The 19,224-nt window shown below is 45.1% G+C and overlaps 1 protein-coding gene across 5 annotated transcripts in view; it reads right to left on the reverse strand.

Moving 5' to 3' along the window:
• Positions 1-18,923, reverse strand: part of atrnl1a (attractin-like 1a) — a 114,275-nt gene extending 95,352 nt beyond the window's left edge. For 4 of the 5 annotated variants that reach the window (XM_061837802.1, XM_061837799.1, XM_061837801.1 and 1 more), the window contains exons 1-11: positions 18,762-18,923; positions 18,332-18,528; positions 11,094-11,177; positions 10,010-10,123; positions 8,925-9,053; positions 7,502-7,695; positions 6,074-6,254; positions 5,859-5,946; positions 5,538-5,784; positions 2,731-2,914; positions 2,015-2,169 (exon numbers count right to left, since the gene is read on the reverse strand). In XM_061837802.1, the coding sequence (XP_061693786.1) occupies positions 2,015-2,169; positions 2,731-2,914; positions 5,538-5,784; positions 5,859-5,946; positions 6,074-6,254; positions 7,502-7,695; positions 8,925-9,053; positions 10,010-10,123; positions 11,094-11,177; positions 18,332-18,513 (1,558 nt within the window). In that variant the 5' untranslated portion in view covers positions 18,514-18,528; positions 18,762-18,923. The remainder of the gene's footprint in view (positions 1-2,014; positions 2,170-2,730; positions 2,915-5,537; positions 5,785-5,858; positions 5,947-6,073; positions 6,255-7,501; positions 7,696-8,924; positions 9,054-10,009; positions 10,124-11,093; positions 11,178-18,331; positions 18,529-18,761) is intronic. The other variant, XM_061837804.1, reaches the window with a different exon arrangement.
• Positions 18,924-19,224: the final 301 nt, after the last annotated feature.

Here is a 19,224-nt window from a genome sequence, read left to right on the forward strand (position 1 = left end):
AGCGCAAATCTGATTCCATTCCTTTGTTGCATACGGGTTGAACACAAAACCGTGGAGTAACACGTACAGACACAATACCCACAGGAGTATATTCTTTATCTTCTTCTTCTTTTCCTTTCGGCTTGTCCCGTTAGTGTCATCATCTTTTTCCATCTAAACCTATCTCGTGCATCTTCCTCTCTAACACCCAACTGTCCTCATGTCCTCCCTCACCACATCCATCAAGCTTTTCTTTGGTCTTCCTCTCCCTCTCTTTCTTCCCTGGTAGCTTCATCCTTACCATTCTCCGACCAATTTCCTCACTCTCTCGCCTCTGAACATGTCCAAACCGTCGACGTCTGCTCTCTCTAACCTTGTCTCCAAAACATCCAACTTTGGCTGTCCCTCTAATGAGCTCGTTTCTAATCCTATCCAATCTCTTCACTGCGAGCGAGAACCTCAACGTCTTCATTCCTGCCACCTCCAGTTCTGCTTCCTGTTGATTCTTCAGTGCCACCGTCTCTAATCCGTACATCAAGCCCGGGCTCACCACCGTTTTATAAACTGTTCCCTTCATCCGAGCGGAGACTCTTCTGTCACATAGCACACCAGACACCTTCCGCCAACTGTTCCACCCCGCTTGGACCCGTTTCTTCAATTCCTTACCACACTCACCGTCGCTCTGTATTGTTGACCGCAAGTTTTTGAAGTCGTCCACCCTCGCCATTGCTTCTCCCCGGAGCTTCACTCTTCCCCCACCGCCCCCCTCATTCATCCACATATATTCTGTTTTACTTCGGCTAATCTTCATTCCTCCGCTTTCCAGTGCGTGCTTCCATTTTTTCTAATTGTTCCTCCACCTACCTGTTCCCTCCTTTTACTGCAGATCACAATATCATCTGCAAACATCATGGTCCGAGGGGATTCCAGTCTAACCTCATCTGTCAGCCTATCCATTACCACAACTCAGAGTTGATCCCTGATGCAGTCCCACCTCCACCTTAAATTCTGTCACAACTACAGCACACCTTACACATGCAGTACCGCAGTTCCTCTCTTGGTACTCTGTCATCCTCTGCAAACAACGACTAATATAAACGCAGCTGATTGAGTCACTGAGGTTAGTTGTGGCTGTTCTTCGTTTTTTTTTTCTGTAAAACCGCATTCTACTGCCTCCTGGTGGTCGACGCGGGTACAGCAGAAAAAGGGGCACAATGAATCAAAGTATTAATAGTATTTCTCAATTGGTGCCACCGTCCAACCCATATCTGACTTTTGTTGAAAAGTCGCTAGCCATCACAAAAGTGAAGAACGACGAAGAACTTGTTTTATTTTTTTTTTAAAAAAAACATTAGGAAAGTATTTTTTTCAGCACCATAATCTTGTCATGACCCGGAACACGATACGATAGGGGACGTAGGGAGTGAGAATAAAGACAACAACAACGAGGCACAAAGGTGACCAAAAGGTAAAGAAAAAGCAACAACGCTTTTGTTAGCACTTAATGAAGTTGCCAGCCAGCAAGTTCTTTTTTTTTTTTTTTCCTGCAGTCAACATCGGCCGTAATCGTGCCGCTTTATGCGGCCCTCGGTGGCGCATTATCCCCCCCGTTTTTATGAATATGATCATTTATTCATTAGCGGCTGTATCCGCACATCGCAACAACCTTAACGTGAAAGGGGCTTCCGTGTTGTGACGTTAAACAGCACAAACGGGCTTTGTGTCCAAAGCAACTGGCACTCCAAGTATTGACGGCGACTAATTATCAGATCCGAAGATCGGCGTGTAGAACTCTGTCCCGCGGGCTTCGCTGGGTTCTGCGTGAAAGATCTCCTCTGCCACTTTTGGTGAAACTATGTGAAAGTGGCGAAGGACTAGCGGCTTTCCATTGAGTGTTTTCGTATTTGGCCACCAGATGGAGACATTTCCCCCCTGCATTCAAAGCATGCAGCAACACTTTTCTGCTTCAATACTAAAACGCCCAAAAAGTTTTTGCCGCCGCTAACATTGCGTCATAGTGTTTGTGTGCGTGTACCTATGTCGTAGGCCAGGAAGTCAGCGGAGAAACACTTGGCGCCGTTGCTGAGCGCCGTGTCGTTGTGCGTGTTGCCCCCGAACACCAGCAGGATGCCGCCGAGCAACGCGGAGGAGTGCAGCGACCTCGCCAGGCCGCTTTCGCGCAGTATCAACCTTCGGGCGCGCAAACACAGGAGAGAGCGCGGTGCCGTGTTACTAATGGCGTCTGTCTGGATGCGTTCCCTCCTGTGGTGGTCGTCGCCCCCCCAAGCCCCTCCCCAACTGCTCATCGGTGGCGCACACACAAAAAAACGTGCACGATTGTCACCACACACCCTCGACTTGAATCCGGTCGGGGGGGGGGGGGGTCGGTTCGCTACGCGACCCGCTGGCTGCGGGTCGGACACCAGCTGCGTCGGGCTTCATTAAGTGAGACAAACCCGAGCTTCCGCCGCTAACAACGTGTCGCCAAAATGCGCTCGAAGCCTCGCTTGCCCGTAAAAATCTGAATTAGCTCTTTTATGTTATTATCATACAAGCACTACGAAGACATTTGCGACTTTTAAAATGTGACAATTTTATCTGTACTGTATTCCAATTCCAAGACTGTAATAATATTTGAACGTGTGTGATATTTCCAATGACCTCGTCACCGATAGCCGCCATTTTCTGGCTACCGCACGGACCGAAAAAGCAAAACAATACCAAAAGCGGAGTCGCGGCGCCGCGTCTCACCATGTCCCGGTGGCGACGTGGTAGCGGTACAAGTGGTCCACCAGGCCGTGCTTGCCGTTTCCCAGCGCCTTGTAGCCGCCGTGCACGAAGACGGCGCCGCTGGCGTGGTGGTACGCGCTGCTGTGGCCGTGGCCGCCCCGCACGGCCGCGCCGCCCGTCGGCGCCGTCCGCCAAGTGTTGGACCCTCCGAAAGTACAAACGCAAAGACTTTTGTGGACAAGATGGACGACTCCTTCAGTTTCAACAAACTCAAGCGTTTAGCGCAACATTATTATCAGGAGCTAATGCTAATCTCCGTGAACATTGCAGCTCTGCTTACCTTTCGGCTTTAACATAACACAGTTTTCAGCCGATTTTGTTTCCCCCACTCTGCGACTCGGTCAAGCCTTGCTGCCAAGGCATTGGCCGAGACGCTCATTATGAGGGCGGCAATTATGCTAATTAGCGACCACTGTCGATGTTAATTCGGCCCACTGTTGCGTGACGCCGGGCTCGCTTCCAGACACATTTTGGAATGAACTGAAGCGGTGATTCCCAAATATTGCTGACAAAAATGATCCAATTTGACCTAAGAGGTCCCAAAATGATTTACTACAAATAATGTGTCTATCATCGCCAGCGACATCGAGTGAGCGACAAGCGAACGATTCAATGGCCTTCCACCAGATGGCAGAAGGTACAAAAATAACCTGTGACTTTCTGTATGCGCTAGTAGCATCCACCCATCCATTTTCTTTGCCCCTTATCCTCACGAGGGTCACACGGAGTCCTGGAGCCTATCCCAGCTGTCAAGGAGCAGGAGGCGGGGAGACTTGGCACCCTCTTCTGGTTGTGGCCAAATTTATTTCAAATACATTCCTCAATGATTTATAAACACAACTTGTTTAGCGCATTTACACGTCAACCCCTTTTTGCTGAAATATACTGCAAAGTCTGTTTGTCATATGTAATACAGTACAACCTCAGTTCTCGACCACAATCCATTCCAGAAGGCGGTTTGAGAAATGATTGTTCGAAATCCGAATCCATATTTTCCTTTACAATTAATGGAAAAAGAAATAATGCGTTCCAAGCCTAAAAAATTGGCTTTTTAAAGCATTTTATTTAACTTTTCCTGATAATAAACTGTATAGTAGAAATACATGTATAGTTTAAATACTTTATCCATCCATCCATTTTCTTTGCCGCTTATCCTCACGAGGGTCGCGGGGAGTGCTGGAGGCTTTCCCAGCTCTCAACGGGCAGGAGGCGGGGTACACCCTGAAGTGGTTGCCAGCCAATCGCAGGGCACATCGAGACAAACAGCCAGAATCATAATCACACTTAGGGGCAATTTAGAGTCTGTTTGTTTTTGGGATGTGGGAGGAAACCGGAGTGCCGGGAGGAAAACCCACGCAGGCACGGGGAAAACATGCAAACTCCACACAGGCGGGGCCGGGATGGAACCCGGGTCCTCAGAACTGTGAGGCCAACAGCTTTAATCAGCCGATCCACCTTTCCGCCGCGCTAGTAGCAGTTTGCAGTTAGTCACAAAATCCTCACTCATAGAGCAAAAACTAATTGAAGCCACGGCGCAAAATGTTACGGCTTTCTCATAAGTGCCATAAGAGAGATCATGGCTAAATACTACTTTTGTCTCGATGAAACTTCTCAACTCACTTTAACATAGTTTGAGTTTTCCAGTAAATAGCAGAGAACGGGTTCCAAAAAGTATCGACAAATAAAATGAATTTGGCGGTTCACTAACCCGCTAGATTTTTTTTTATTTATTAAAATTAGCTCGATAAACATTGAAAACTGAAACAATTTTCACCTTTACCAAAAAAAAAGTGATTTGAATTCAACTTGAGAGGCGAAAACGAAAAGAAGGATAAAGTGACGACTCAGCGAAGGAACAAAAGGCAGCGATGGGGGTAAGAAAAGAAAAAAAAAAAAAAGGTCAACGCCACCGACTGCACACCCGAGACTAATTGACGCTGGATGGAGGATGAGGGGGGGAGGATGACTGGGGGGGAGGGGGTCACCAGTGATAGGGATTGTGGGTAAAACAGATGAGAAGAAAGAAAAGATGACACAAAGGACGACTCATTCATCTTTGTCTTCTAGCACAAGACACCACCGCTGCCTAATGACCACGTGTGTGTGTGTCGTGTGTAAGATGGGCAGCTGCAACTGAGCAAGCCAACGCTGCCCTCTAGTGGCCACACAGCCAACACTTGAGCAATATCTGCAAACATACGTACAGTATTGACTCCACGTTTAAGTCTGGTATGCTCCACATTTAGCTTAATTCGCAAGAATGAATTTGAATCAATCAATATTTGCAAAGTAAAAAAAAAAAAAAAAAAAGTCAGACTGAGGATCCCACAGTCTAATCACCATCAAGGTGCCCACTTGTGGTTTTGTCTATTTACTGGAGTTGTAGCGTACTGTCGTCACGGTTTACTTACAGATGTTGTCACCGTTTACTTCCTGAGTTGTTTTTAGCGTGCTAATAAGCAGCAGTAGTCATGCACCCGACTATTTACAGGATCAATAAAGTGATAGTGTATTGCTATAATGACACAGGAATAACTACACCTGAAATCTCCCGGAGAAAGTAAAAAAAACTCTTTGAATATATTTCAACAAAGAAACACTGTTTATGTGAGGAAGGCGATCCCAAGTGGACAAAAAAAATATTTGCAAAAAGCAGCAGCACACTGTAAACTACTTGCGAGCGCTCATTAGCTTAACACGCGTCCGTCACCGCCTACTTCCTGGTGATGGCCGCGGTTTACTTGCTGACGTCGACACGGTCTACTTACTGATGTTGTACTCCAGCACTCCGTTGACGAAGCCGTAGACGGGCGAGTACCCGAAGAAGACGAGCATCACCGGCTTGCCCGGCGCCGGCCGGACCACGTGGGCCGTGTGACCCTCCAGGGCGTAGGGAGGGGGCGCCGCCGGCGTCCTGCGGGACCACGCGCGTCGGGGGATGTCGAACACCCACAGCTCGTCCGTGACGTTGCCCGGACCCGACTCCAGCTTGCCGCCAAACATGTACATGTCGTCCTTGCCGACGACGACAATATGCGTCAAATGATTGAAAGTCTCGGTGAATACGACGCCGCGAGTCGTCTTCTGACCTGGTGGAGAGCCAGCGAGTGGCCGTATCTGAAGAGAGGGCCCCCGGTGGCGGGGGCCACGTCCCACGTGCTGCTCTCCAGATCGTAACTGAGCCAAGACAACAAAACTCAAATCGTGGATATGTCAAAACAGAGTATTTATGATATATCGTGATGAGGTAGTCGGGAATGGTGAATGATTCCCGACACGTTGGCGACAACAAGATGGCGCTCACTTGAGGACCATGTGGTAGTTGGCGTAGTCGAAGGAGTAGCCGCCCACCACCCACATCAGCCCGGCGTGCACCAGAGCCTGGTGGGACGCCCGACCCGGGGACCGAGAGGACGGCCGTGTTTTGACGCTGGGCAGCCACCAGAAGGCCTCCGTCGACGGGACGGCCACGGAACAGTCCGGACCTGGACACGAAAACGCACGGTAAATAAATGTTATTTCATTTGGAAAAAAAAAAAAAAAAAAGTATTTGGAAAATATTTGCTGTAATTCACTTTTTTTTCCAGCAGGGGGCACTGACTAGATTTTTAACATTTTACCTTATGTAAATATTTAAAAAAAAAAAGAAAAAGGTGTTGGTTGGTCAGAAAATATCACTCATAATGGCTCATAGAAAATACGCAAATGAAATACTTCTGGAGTCAATCAGGTCACAAGCATGAAATGGAGTGACACTAAAATATGGATACTCCTGACTGATATTACAATTACTTCCGAAAAATGAAATATTAACGTTTGAGCTGTTTAAAACGTCTTTACATTTACACAAAATTTGGGAGGTCTCGATCACTTTTTTCAGGTATTGAAGTAAATAATACTCGTAATACCTGGTTTTTCAATTCTGTACTGGAACCAATTCCCATCAAACGACAAATTATTAATTTTCGAACCGTTTAAAAGTAAAAGTGCACATTTTCAGGGTAAATCGGAAAATTGGCGCTCATCCTGGAATTGATTTCTGCGACAAAATATTGAAATTTGAACGGATTATAACTGCAGCATAGAAATAAAAAAGTGAATAAAAACTACATAAAAAGCATTCTAAATCATTAAAAAGTTCAATTAATTGATTTATTCTGCTAATCTGGGCACATCAGGGTCAAATTTTACGCCTTATGATGCATGGATGAGTTTTAAAACTCATTCAGTGACATTGGCGGCTGCTGAATTGAAATAGCCACGTTAGCATGGAGGGGTTGGCGGCGAATGAGTTCCAAGGCCTTGAATCCTTGAATAAATCCTCGCAATTACTGTAATTGCCATCCCACAGAGCCCACCTGGTTATAAGCCTCGGTACACAGAAAGAGTTTAGCTAGCGTGAAACTCTTTCCGTGTACCGAGGCTTATAACCGGGTGCGCTAACGCTAGCGCGGTGCTAACACTAGCGGCGCATCACCACAGGGTTGAAAGCGTGTGAAAAAAGTCGCGGCTTGTAGGCCGGAAATTACGGTAGCCGTAAACCAACGAGCGGCAAGACGGAGCCTGAAATTCCGGCGAGTCAGCCGTCGGTTGTATAGGACCGATCGTGATTCTCCGAAGCTCAGCAAGAGAGAATTTGGAGTTTTTTTCCAGTTTTACAGTAGTGTGTTTTTGTTGATACTTAAGTCATTTGTTATATTTGAAGTAGAGTTTTGGCAGTCCAAAAAAAGACCTTGCCAGCCGTCCTTGCAGACGCAGAGCTTCTCCCCGGTCAGGTCGCAGTATCCTCGGTCGGGGCTGCCGCAGTCCCGCCGGCAGTACGGCCGGCGGCAGGCGGCGCCGCCCCAGTGGTCGTCGCACTCGCAGAAAGCGCCGGCCGAGCTGCAGCGGCCGTGCCGCGAGCAGTTGTTGGGACACGAGTTCACCCTGCTCAGAATTCGAGGCAGAACCGTGAAGAAACTTTAAATTATATGTTTAACCATCAATTACATCATTAACATGTAAAACCGTCAAATTTGGAATTGATCCAGTCGTTTATGAAATAAATTACGATAGTCACCTTTTATAGAAGAATTTCTTTTATGACTTTTCTTTATTTTCCTGACCTCGGAATTTCCCAATTATCATCACCACTTTACTTTTTGAATTATTTTACATTTTTATTTATTTATACATTTATATTTGATCAAATGTATTTTTTAGATTAAAAAAAATATTTCATATTATTTATTTTCAAACTTTTATTTTATTGTGTATTAATTTTATGACATTTTCCTCTACCGAAATGCATTTTACATGTTTAATTACATTTTATTCTATTACATTTGTATTCATTTAATTCAGATCGGGTCATCAAAATGATTATGTTGCAACATTTTCACTTAAATTTTAATTGCGTATTATTCGTGCGTACGCTCCGGTTTCCTCCCACATCCCAAAAACATGCAACGTGAATTGGACACATTAAAAATGGCCCCCCGGGTGTGATTGTGAGGCAACCGGTTCAGGGTGCTTCTGAGGTTCTGATTCTGATTCTAAGGGTGGGATTGGCTCCAGCACTCCCGTGACCCTCGTGAGGATAAGTGGCTCAGAAAATGGAAGGATGGATAGTTATTGGATTATTAATTGAAAGGATTTATTTATGGATTGGAAGTATATACTGTAATTGTGTATTCATTGACATTTTTATTTATTTACATAATATTTTTAACATATGTCAATTTGACAGTATTTTAATTTATGTAAAAAATTTTAACGCCTTTTTATGAAATATTTGGTTAATTATTTAAGGGTATTTTTCTTAATTTATTGAAATTTATTTATTTATTTTTCATTGTATTATACTTGTGTTAATTTGAGGGTTTTTTTTCAACTTATTCAATTATTTTTAATGTATTGACATGTTTTACTTCTTCAACTAATGTTTATTAATTTAATGAAAATCCATGTATCATTTACATTATTATTATTGTTTTCCAATCCCCCCCGCCCCACTGTACCCCATTTCGTCAGCAAGCAATTTGGCGCCCTCTGCTGCTTGCTGCCAAAAGTTCGTGCTCGGAACCTTCCAGACAAAGAAAGGACCCGAAATGGAGCGCTTCCCTAACGATTGCCGATCGGATGAATGGCGGCGAAGACGGCGAGCGCGAGCGTACGAGTACGAGACGGTGAAGCCGGTCAGGTTGTACGCGGCGTCGCTGAAGAAGTGCAGCAGAGCGTAGCCGGACGTGGTCACCACCTCCGGGACCGTCTGGTCGCCGCCCGACTCGGGAACCACCAGGCCGCTGAGGAGAAAACACGTTTTTCGTCCAAAAAGTACCAAAAAAAAAAAAAAATGCCGCATTTGCGCCCACGTTTATGCCAACATAAATGAACGTTCATGTTTGGAAATCTATTTGGAAAAGTTGCTGGCTTTCAATTTTTACTTGATCCACCAGGTGGTGCTATTTTGTGCCATTCAAAGCATGCCGCAAAATTTTACTTTTTTCTTTTTTCAAACATACTTCATAACTGAAATGCCAACAGTGTGTGTGTGTGTGTGTGTGTGTGTGTGTATGTATTTCATATCCAGTATATTTCAACATGAAGTAGTTTTTCAGTACAACTTGAGATAGACTACAACACCCCCAACAATCGCAATTTGTTACTTCACCGCTTTGCTGATTGTTTTTGAAAGCTAACCTCCATTATTTGCCCCCAAAAATAATTCAATAAAATCACCTTTTTGCTGTTCTCACTCAGGCCAAAACCCTGTCTAAAATAAAATATTGCTTTGGCACCATCTTGTGGCATCTCTGTGCCACAGAACTATGTTGAAGTGAGGGAAGGGGCTTCAAATAATCATGTTTGGTGATGTTTTTTTTACAGTTTATAATCAATCATATTTACTGGGCAAGTACCGTAATTCGCGACCTATAGAGCGCACCTGATTATAAGCCTCAGTACACAGAAAGTGTTTAACGCTAGTGCGGTGGTAGCGTTAGCGCGGACCTAGCGTTAGCGAGGCATTAGCGTTAAACACTGTGTACCGAGGCTTATAACCAGGTGCGCTAATGCTAGCGCCGCACTAACATTAGCGCCGCATCACCGCATAAACTGCAGGGCTGAAAGCGTGTGAAAAAAGTTGCTTTAATAAGACACGTTAAAAAAATTTAGAATATATATACTATAAAAATGCACAAGAGGAAAAAAAAACTAGTGCGACTACGGGTACTTCGTGGCCGTTTGGGCGGCGACTGACCTGAAGGCGGCGACGAGCGGCGCGAAGAGCGAGTCGCCGTCGTACACGTACATGTGATCCCAGCCGCACTCGGTGGCCAAGTGGTCGAAGCGCAGCCTCAGCGGCGCCTGGGGGCTTGAGCCCGCATACAAAAAAAAAATAAAAACAAAAAAAACACATCAAAGTTGAGATGCAAAAGCAAAACCAAATATGATAAGATCTTCAAAATGAATCCGCTGACGTTATTTCAAATGTTTCTTTTTTTTTTTTCTACGATTTAAGTTGTTAGAATGACTTTTATGGAGAAAATCCTCATGCGAATTAAAATCATTTCTATTTCATTCAGAATTCACAGCTAATATTTAATACTTCGTAAGACATTGCAAGATTAATAAGGCCTTTATATGATTTTAAAAAAGGTCATGAAAAAAATACAAATTAAATTCAAGTAAAATGATGAAATGTATTTAAATAATGAAAAAATAAAATACATCAAAATACATTGACTCTAATGTAATTAATAACTTGAAATAAATTACTAAATAAGTTGAATTGAATCATTAAAATTATATTTGAATATTTAACTGATTACATTGTACTTGGTTGCATTTCAATTCATTCATATTCATTTCATTTGAATAATTTAAAAATAACTGTTTTTTTTAATTCACCATAGTTATTGAGGACTTAAATTTCTTGATGTAGTTATTATAGGACTTTATTAATAATGCCAATAAATAATAATATTAAGAAGAAACTAGATAAAATTCAACTAAACAAGTCATAATTGAATCAGCTAAATAAAACTCAATTGAATAAATAATAACATTCCATAAATAATATTGCAATTAAGTAATGCAATGAAATATTTACTCTATGAAATGAATATAAATGAAAAATGCCATGAAATAAATACCCATTAAATATTCTATTTCAAAAATGCGTTCACTTCCCGTGTTAAGTCATTCATTCATTCTTAAATTCTCTTTTTAAGGGTCCTAATTATTGCACACCAAAAATTTTATTCTTCATTTATATTTTGTCCAGGACAAATATTTTAATTTCAATATTTTTTTTTTTTCTTTTGGGGTGGGGGGCGACTTACAATCCTTCAATGAGCCACGTGCACTTGGTCTTGTACTTGTAATTCGTGGGACCGTCGCTGAGCCACCCCGACGGGCCGCTTAACCTGAAAACAGAAACCAAAACAAAATCAGGACGAGCAGCCGCACTTTCTGCAGCTGCGGCCTCTTCAACAATTAATCGATCAATCAATTCATTAATTGACAACTGATTTGGTCACAGATTAATAGTTGACGTATTGCTCAACGGGATTATTTAATTTCACCCTCTCAGCTGTGAATATTCTCCGGCCGCCATGAAAGATTTGCATTGAGTCGGAATCAAACATTTGCTCGCATCTGCATTGACTTTAAATTAAAAATGTCATCACAATTTTTTCCCCCAATTTTCTTACGTTAGCGACCAAACTAGTAACTGAATCATCATCGATTTATGTCTGTGTTTTGTTAAGTTGCAAATTTTTTTCAAAAGTTTCTTTATCGAATTCATTGATTGATCAGGGGAAAAAAAAGTTGAAAAAAAATAATTGTTACTTGCATCCCAAGAATTGACCAAGAAACGGCTATTAAGAAAAAATAAAAATATTTTTTCACAATGTATCAAAATTTGCTCCCAAAAGCCAACATTTAATTTTTTACATTTCTGGTTTATCTTAGCGGCAGCTGGTAAAGCCTTGGCCTCACAGCTCCGAGGACCCGGGTTTGATCCCGGCCCCGCCTGTGTGGAGTTTGCATGTTCTCCCCGTGCCTGCGTGGCTTTTCTCCGGGTGGGCATTCCGGTTTCCTCCCACATTAATTGGACACTCTAAATTGCCCCTAGGTGTGATTGTGAGTGTGGCTGTTTGTCTGTATGTGCCCTCCGATTGGCTGGCGACCGGTTCAGGGTGTTCCCCGCCTCCTGCCCGTTGACATCTGGGATAGGCTCCAGCACTCCCCGTGACCCTTGTGAGGATAAGCGGCTAAGAAAATGGATGGATGGAGGGATTATTTCCCCCAATTTTGATGTAAGCGACCAAACTAGTAACTGAATCATCAATTTATGTCTGTACATTGTTGCAAAAATTTCTTCTTTTGGAATAAGGATGACAATTTTCAAGTTTTATTTATCTAATTCATTGATTAAGGAAAAAAAAGATTAAAATAGTTACTTGCAGCCCAACCATTGACCAAACAATGGCTCTTAGTAAAAAAAAAAAAAAAAAAAAAAAGAAAATCTGAAGTGAAATATATTTTTCCAAATGTATCAAAATTCTCTCCCTAGGGCCAACCTTTAATTTTTCATATTTCTGCTTTATTTCAGCATATTCTCCAAAAAATTGGAAGCTTGCGACTTTGCTGGAATTTTGCAACTCGCTCGCAATATGGCTCCGGTCCGGAGACGGCGACGTCCCCGACGGTCGCCACGGCGACGCCCGCGGCCAAACATCGCCGTCGACTGCGCCGATGTCACGCGGCGAGGTCGTCATGGCGACGGCCAGGACGACGACCCCCACGCTAAAAGCCGCGCGGACGGCGACGCTGAACGGCGAAACTGAAGCAGTCCCGCAAAAAAAAAAAAAAAAAAAAAAATGGCGACGTCGGGTGAGATTAGGGGAGCAGATTGCCGCACAGCAGGATGGAACAACACACACACACACACACCACACACACACACACACACACACACACACACACACACACACACACACACACGCACGCACACACACACACACTTTCCATCAATTTGATCCCATCACGGTTTGATCCGCTGGTTCTGATCCAAGATTAGAAGATGATGGGGAAAAAAAAACATTTTCTTCATCATTGATGTACAGATGACAGAATTACATCTGAGTGACCTTCACAAACAATCAAAAAAATGCTCAAAGAAAAATGAAATTCAATTTTTTCCCAAAAAAATGTGCACGTAGATCGCAGCACGCATTTGGCAAGGCAAGATTGTTCCGGATTGTGATCGAGTGGCCCGAGAGGAGGAGGAAACAAGAACGGGCCCAGGAATGAAGGTGTGGAGGACAAGATGAAACGAAAAAGACAGCCGGACGCCATTTTGAAATATTCATTGTTGCCGCTAAATAATTGATGGCGGACGGAAGAAAGAGCCAAGAAGTGCTGATGGAACCAAATTGCCAGACTGGCTTGGGGGGGGGGGGGGGGGGGGGGCAATGTTCGAACGGACTTCAGTTCCGACTCAGTTGCTCGTCTTCCGCGGCCTCCTTCTCGCGTTTGCTGACGACGACGACGAAGCCGCGGCCACGTTTGTGTTTCGCCAGATGGGCGGCGGCGCTCGGCAAATGTTACGATTCTTCGTCTGCACATTTTGACCAGCGTTCGCTTCGGCGATTGTCGAAAGATTTGAAGAAGGTGGAAATCATACACGGGAACTTGGAAAAAACGTTTGAAACTAAAGAATGCGACGCATCTTTAGCTGGCCAATCGACTCTGAGAAGATCTCGAACTGAAAATTTCATTTTCTTATATTCAAAGAAGATCACTAGAAAAAGCAAATGTCGATGATCAAGTTTTTCTCTGTTTGTATTCCACTTCTGAAACAAGCTTTATTTTTCCCTGATATTAAAAAAAAGTTTTAAAACTACACAGAAAATAATAAATCTAAAAATCAAAATTAATGAAATATATACATATATTTATTTCATTTTATTTTTTTTAATGGATAATGTAAAAATATAAGGATTGTGGGAGGGGAATCATGACCCTGCAGTCAGCTAAACTCGATCAACAATTCAACCATCATAAAATGATGCCAGAAATATTTGCATCCTACAAGCACATACCTCGGGTCGAAACCGCCCACCCTGTCGCTCGATTACGTGGCTGCCTTGCAAAACATTTTCAAAACAAGTCGGCTCCACTTGGGGTCCCAAAACAAAACAAACAAAAAAAAAAGTTCCTTTTGAAAACGAGCGTTGTTAGTGTAAGCAGTGCACATCAGAGGTGACGTGTATTTTTAAACAAATACGATCATAGGATCTTTCATATAGCCATCCATCCATTTTCTTAGCCGCTTATCCTCACAATGGTCACAGGGAGCGCTGGAGCCTATCCCAGGTGTCGTCGGGCAGGTGGCCAGGCCACGCCCCTCTTGGCCGTGGTCCAGCGTTGCCCAGGACACGGCGACGCATCGACGGACAGCGTCGAGACGACGGCCGCATTGTTTACCTGGAGCGCCAAGATTGAGAGACGGTGAGAGCGTTGGCCTCATAGTTCTGAGGGGCGGTGTTCGAATCCCGGCCCCACCTGTGTGGCGTTTGGGTGATTGTGAGTCCGACTGCTGTCTGCCTCCGTGTGGCCTGCGATTGCTTAGCAACCAGTTGAGGGTGTACCTCGCCTCCTCCTGCCCGGGACCCTTGTGAGGATAAGCGTCTCAGAAAATGGATGAACGCCGGACTAGCACAAGGTGTACCACGCCTCGTCGCCCACGTCAGTAGGGATAGACTCCGCCCACAACAGAAGACGGGAGGGTGCGAAGACGGAGGATCCGTCTAATTTCTGGCATCGCGTCCTTTGGCAAGACTTCCAATAGGGGAAAACTCAGCTTTTGCGGCTCACTTTTGAATATTAAAATGTCGAAAAGACTTTTTTTTTTTTTTTTTTTTTTTTAAATTGTGCACGCGTGCATTTTCCATTTTAGCGCAGCGTGACAACAGGCCAGGGCGTTTTGACCGACGTCCTCGCTGTCCTTCAGGCAAGAGTGTGTGTGTGTGTTTGCGGCGCATTACATGTGGTCTCATTTCAAAACACTATTGTGGATAAGATGGGAGGGCAGCGAGAGGGAGGGAGTCTCTGTTGCCATGACGACGGGAATCCCAGTCAAGTCCCCTGATAATATGATGATGATGTGATTATGGGATGCTTTGCTGTACTCGGCAGAGGGCACACGAGCAAAATCCCCGCCGCGACGCGGCCCGACCTCTGCCGCAGCTTCGTCCAAAACCGAAACCAGCTTGAAAAGTACAGGGAAAAGGAAAACATCCTTCAGAATTGAAAATAATGACACATAATGCGCTGCTTCGGAGAAAAAAAATTGAAATTTTCATTTTGCAACCACAAACATATTTGAGCATTTTCAGGGCAAAATGTTTTACGTAAAGAGCTTCGTCATCCACAATTTCACAATTTTTATTTTTTTTTTCCAACGATCACAGAGCTCCTCGGCCATGGGGGGGGGGGGGGATATGAAGTGACGTCCCAACGGCGAAACAACGCCCATCCATCCATTTTCTTCGCCGCTTATCCTCACGAGGGTCGCGGGGAGCGCTGGAGCCTATCCCAGCTGTCAACGGGCAGGAGGCCGGGTACACCCTGAACTGGTCGCCAGCCAATCGCAGGGCACATGGAGAGAGCCAACAGTCGCACTCACAATCACACCTAGGGGCAATTTTTAATTTATCCAATTAATGTTGCATGTTTTTGGGAGGCGGCACGGTGGATCAGCTGGTAAAGCCCTTGGCCTCACAGTTCTGAGGAATCGAGTTCGATCCCGGCCCCGCCTGTGTGGAGTTTTCATATTCTCCCTGTCCGTGCCTGCGTTGGTTTTCTCCGGGGACTCCGGTTTCCTCCCATATCCAAAAAACATGCAAAATTGGACACTAAATTGCCCATAGGTGTGATTGTGTCTATGTGCCCTGCTATTGGCCGGCGACCAGTTCAGGTTGTACCCTGCCTCCTGCCCGTTGACAGCTGTTCCAGCACTACCCGCGACCCTCATGAGGATAAGCGGCAAAAGAAAATGAATGGATGGATGTTTTTAGGATGTGGGAGGAAACTGGAGTGCCCGGAGAAAAGCCATGCAGGCACGGGGAGAACATGCAAACTCCACACAGGCGGGGCCGGGATCGAACCCGGGTCCTCAGAACTGTGAGGCCAACAGCTTTACCACCGTTTCACCATGTCACGATGGCGTGACACCATTTTCTATTTTATTTTATTTTATTTTTCGCACATCATTATTCCATTTTGCGGCGGGAATGTCACCTTGTATCAATACGCCTTCCAGTAATACATTGGATTTTTTTTTGGGGGGGGGTGTAGGAGGGGGTCAAGCGCGAAGTAGAGAAGGATTATTGTTTTTTCGCTTTGCAGGAACTTAAAAAAAAATGTAAAAAGGATTTTTGCGGGGGGAATCATTTTTGATTATACTTTAAGGCCATATTGTACAAATGAAATGTCATGCAAAACAACACCTCGTAATGACAAATCGGGTCACATGACCGCCGGGAAAAATGTGAGCCCATCATCATCATCGTCATCATTACAAAATTACCTCACACTCGGCAGATGGCGGGCGCACACGAAACGGAGAACTGTGCACGGCGACAAGGCTTAATTGCGCACACATATTATGGATTATGTTGGCTATGTTGCCGCTTATCCTCACGAGGGTCGCAGGGAGTGCTGGAGCCTATTGCAGCGGTCGACAAGCAGGAGGCCGCGTACACCCTGAACTGGTCGCCAGCCAATCGAAGGTTGAAAGGGAACGTTAGCTGTGGAGTTGAGCTCGGGTACGCGTCAGTGCTACCTCGCGGTGCCTGGCTCGTATTGTGTTCACGCTGCGCGTGTGTTTGTGTTTGCGCGCGCCATAACAAGCCTGACATTGTCTAAACTTGGACAATAACCAAAAAAAACGACGGGGACAAAGTGATTCGCAAAAGGACAAAGATGCTCAGTGGCGAGAAGACTTCTGACGGGGCCAAAACAAGCGGCAAAAATTAGCGCACTTTCTGTATAGAGTAGCTGTAAAAAAACAATTTTTAAAAAGTCTACACACCCCTGTTCAAACTCAAGCTTTTTGTTATATAAATTAATGTCAATAAATTAGCACTTTTCCACCATTAATATGAACTACAACATTTTTAAATCGATTGGGGAAAAAAAAAAAGATTGGTGCTGTCGCATGTGAAAAAACGCCAGGAAAAGCCTACCAGAACATCCGAACACTATTTGGTGTGAATCAGAGGCACTTTTAAAAACAGTTTGAATGAATTCTCAACACAATTTGAGTTTTGAGTTATGAGAAACATTCTCGCTTTATTAGCATGTCTCATTATCATTTATTTGTGAACGATTTGAATTAACGCTGTGGCTGTGCTCCCCCCCCCCCCCCCCCCACAACACACACACACCACAATTTGTGATAAGGGGTGTGACACGGTAGCGTAGTGGTCGACACGCCTGGCTTTGGTGCGGGCAGCGTGGGATCGATTCCCGCTCAGTGATGGTGTCGAAATCTGCCCTGCGACTGACTGGCGACCAGTTCAGGGCGTCGTCCGCCTTTCGCCCGAAGCTCGCTGGGATCGGCTCCAGCTTTCCCGCAAACCCTTGTGAGGCTATGCGGCTTGGATAATGACATTTTGTGATAAGGAAAAATGAACAGAGGTGTGTTCACTTTTGTACTACCGATTAAGCCACTAACGTCACTAATGCCACCACAACAACACTGTCAAGATGGACTCTGGTTTCTTTTCATTTTGCTTCTGTCTCTGCTATTATCGATTATAATTTTAAAAAATATAGGGCGGCACGGTGGGGCTCAGCTGGAAGGTGTCGGCCTCGCAGTTCTGAGGTCCCAGGTTCAAACCCGCCTGTGTGGAGTTTGCATGTTCTCTCCATGCCTGTGTGGGTTTTCTCCGGGGACTCCGGTTTCCTCCCACATCCCCAAAACAAGCAACATTAATTGGACACTCTAAATTGCCCGTAGGTGTGATTGTGAGTGCGGCTGTTTGTCTCTTTGTGCCCTGCGATTGGCTGGCGACCAGTTCAGAGTGTGCCCAGCTTCCTGCCCGTTGACAGATGGGATAGGCTCCAGCGCTCCCCGTGAGCCTCGTGAGGATAAGCGGCTAAGAAAATGAATGGATGGATGGATAATGCACACTTTATTCTCCCCAAAAGTCAAACGTCAACCGTGTGCATTATACACGGGTATAGGCGAAAAATTTCAAACTGTAGCATCGTATGCTGCTTTCTACCGGTTAGGAAAAGCTGTACACATTCATTTGAATATGACGGGAGTTATCTCCCCGGGAGCCCCTTGTGAGGATAAGTGGCTGTGAAAATATACGGACGGATAAACCGGATTGATTGCATTTTTCATTGATTTCAAATGGGGAAAATGATTGGAGAATCTTCGCAAATACCAAACAAATATTAATCAAAAAAAAAAAAAAAAAACAAACAAACAAACGTGCAAGTCGTACCCTTCAATTGAAAATCAACTTTATAAAAAGTGTTGCGTGTGACGACCTACTTGAACCTGCCCTGGCAGTGCTGGCAGCGCTCGCCCACCCATCCGTGGTGGCACACGCACGAGCCGTTGACGCACGAGCCCGCGTGGCAGCCGGGGGCGCACCGCGCGGGACCCCCCACCTGGAGAGCCAGCAGCGCCGCCGCGACGCTGACGAGCACGCACAGCTGGAACGCGCGCTGCATGGCGGGCTTCGTCGCCTGTCAATCAATTCAATCAATTAATCAATCATGCAAGCTGCACTTGGCCCCCTCCCCCACCTGCTACCCCGTCAAAAAGCTTCTTTCCATCCGTTCCTCAACTACATCAACAACAAACTCGTTTTGATCAATTCCAAACAAAAACCGTCGCGACTTGCTGAAGCTGCAACGCTCAGAGGACCACGTCCAGGAAGTAGACGGCTCCGCGGAGGCGAGCGGCCGCTGCCTCTTACCGGCGGCGGGTGTCTTGCTTCCAGGGACGATGCGGCAGGGGGAGCCCCGCTGTGCCCGGGTGCTGTGCTGCTCTCCGGCCGGAGAAACTTCAGCACGAGCAGCGCGGCCACGACACGTTTAAAGGGACAGGTTCCGAGCCTATCCGGTTCGTCGGGGCGCGCACGCGCGGTCACACAGCTGCCAGACAAGATATCCTTGTGCACTTTTTGGACTATTTTTTTTTTTTTTGCGATGGTTATGATATATGAATTACAGCAGCTCCGTTGTTTAACTTTTATCATTTGAATTGATTTTTCAAGAACTGATTTTTTTCTAACTTTTTATCCCGAGTACAATTTTTATTTAGCTTTCATGTGCAATACTTTTTCATTGCAGTGCATCCTTTTTGCAGGCCGCATATCCTCACAAGTGTCACAGGAGGGCTTATCCCAGCCAACTTCGGGTGAAAGGTGGACTTACACC

The sequence above is a fragment of the Syngnathoides biaculeatus genome, chromosome 12, assembly GCF_019802595.1.
Source record: "Syngnathoides biaculeatus isolate LvHL_M chromosome 12, ASM1980259v1, whole genome shotgun sequence".
Taxonomy (NCBI): domain Eukaryota; kingdom Metazoa; phylum Chordata; class Actinopteri; order Syngnathiformes; family Syngnathidae; genus Syngnathoides; species Syngnathoides biaculeatus.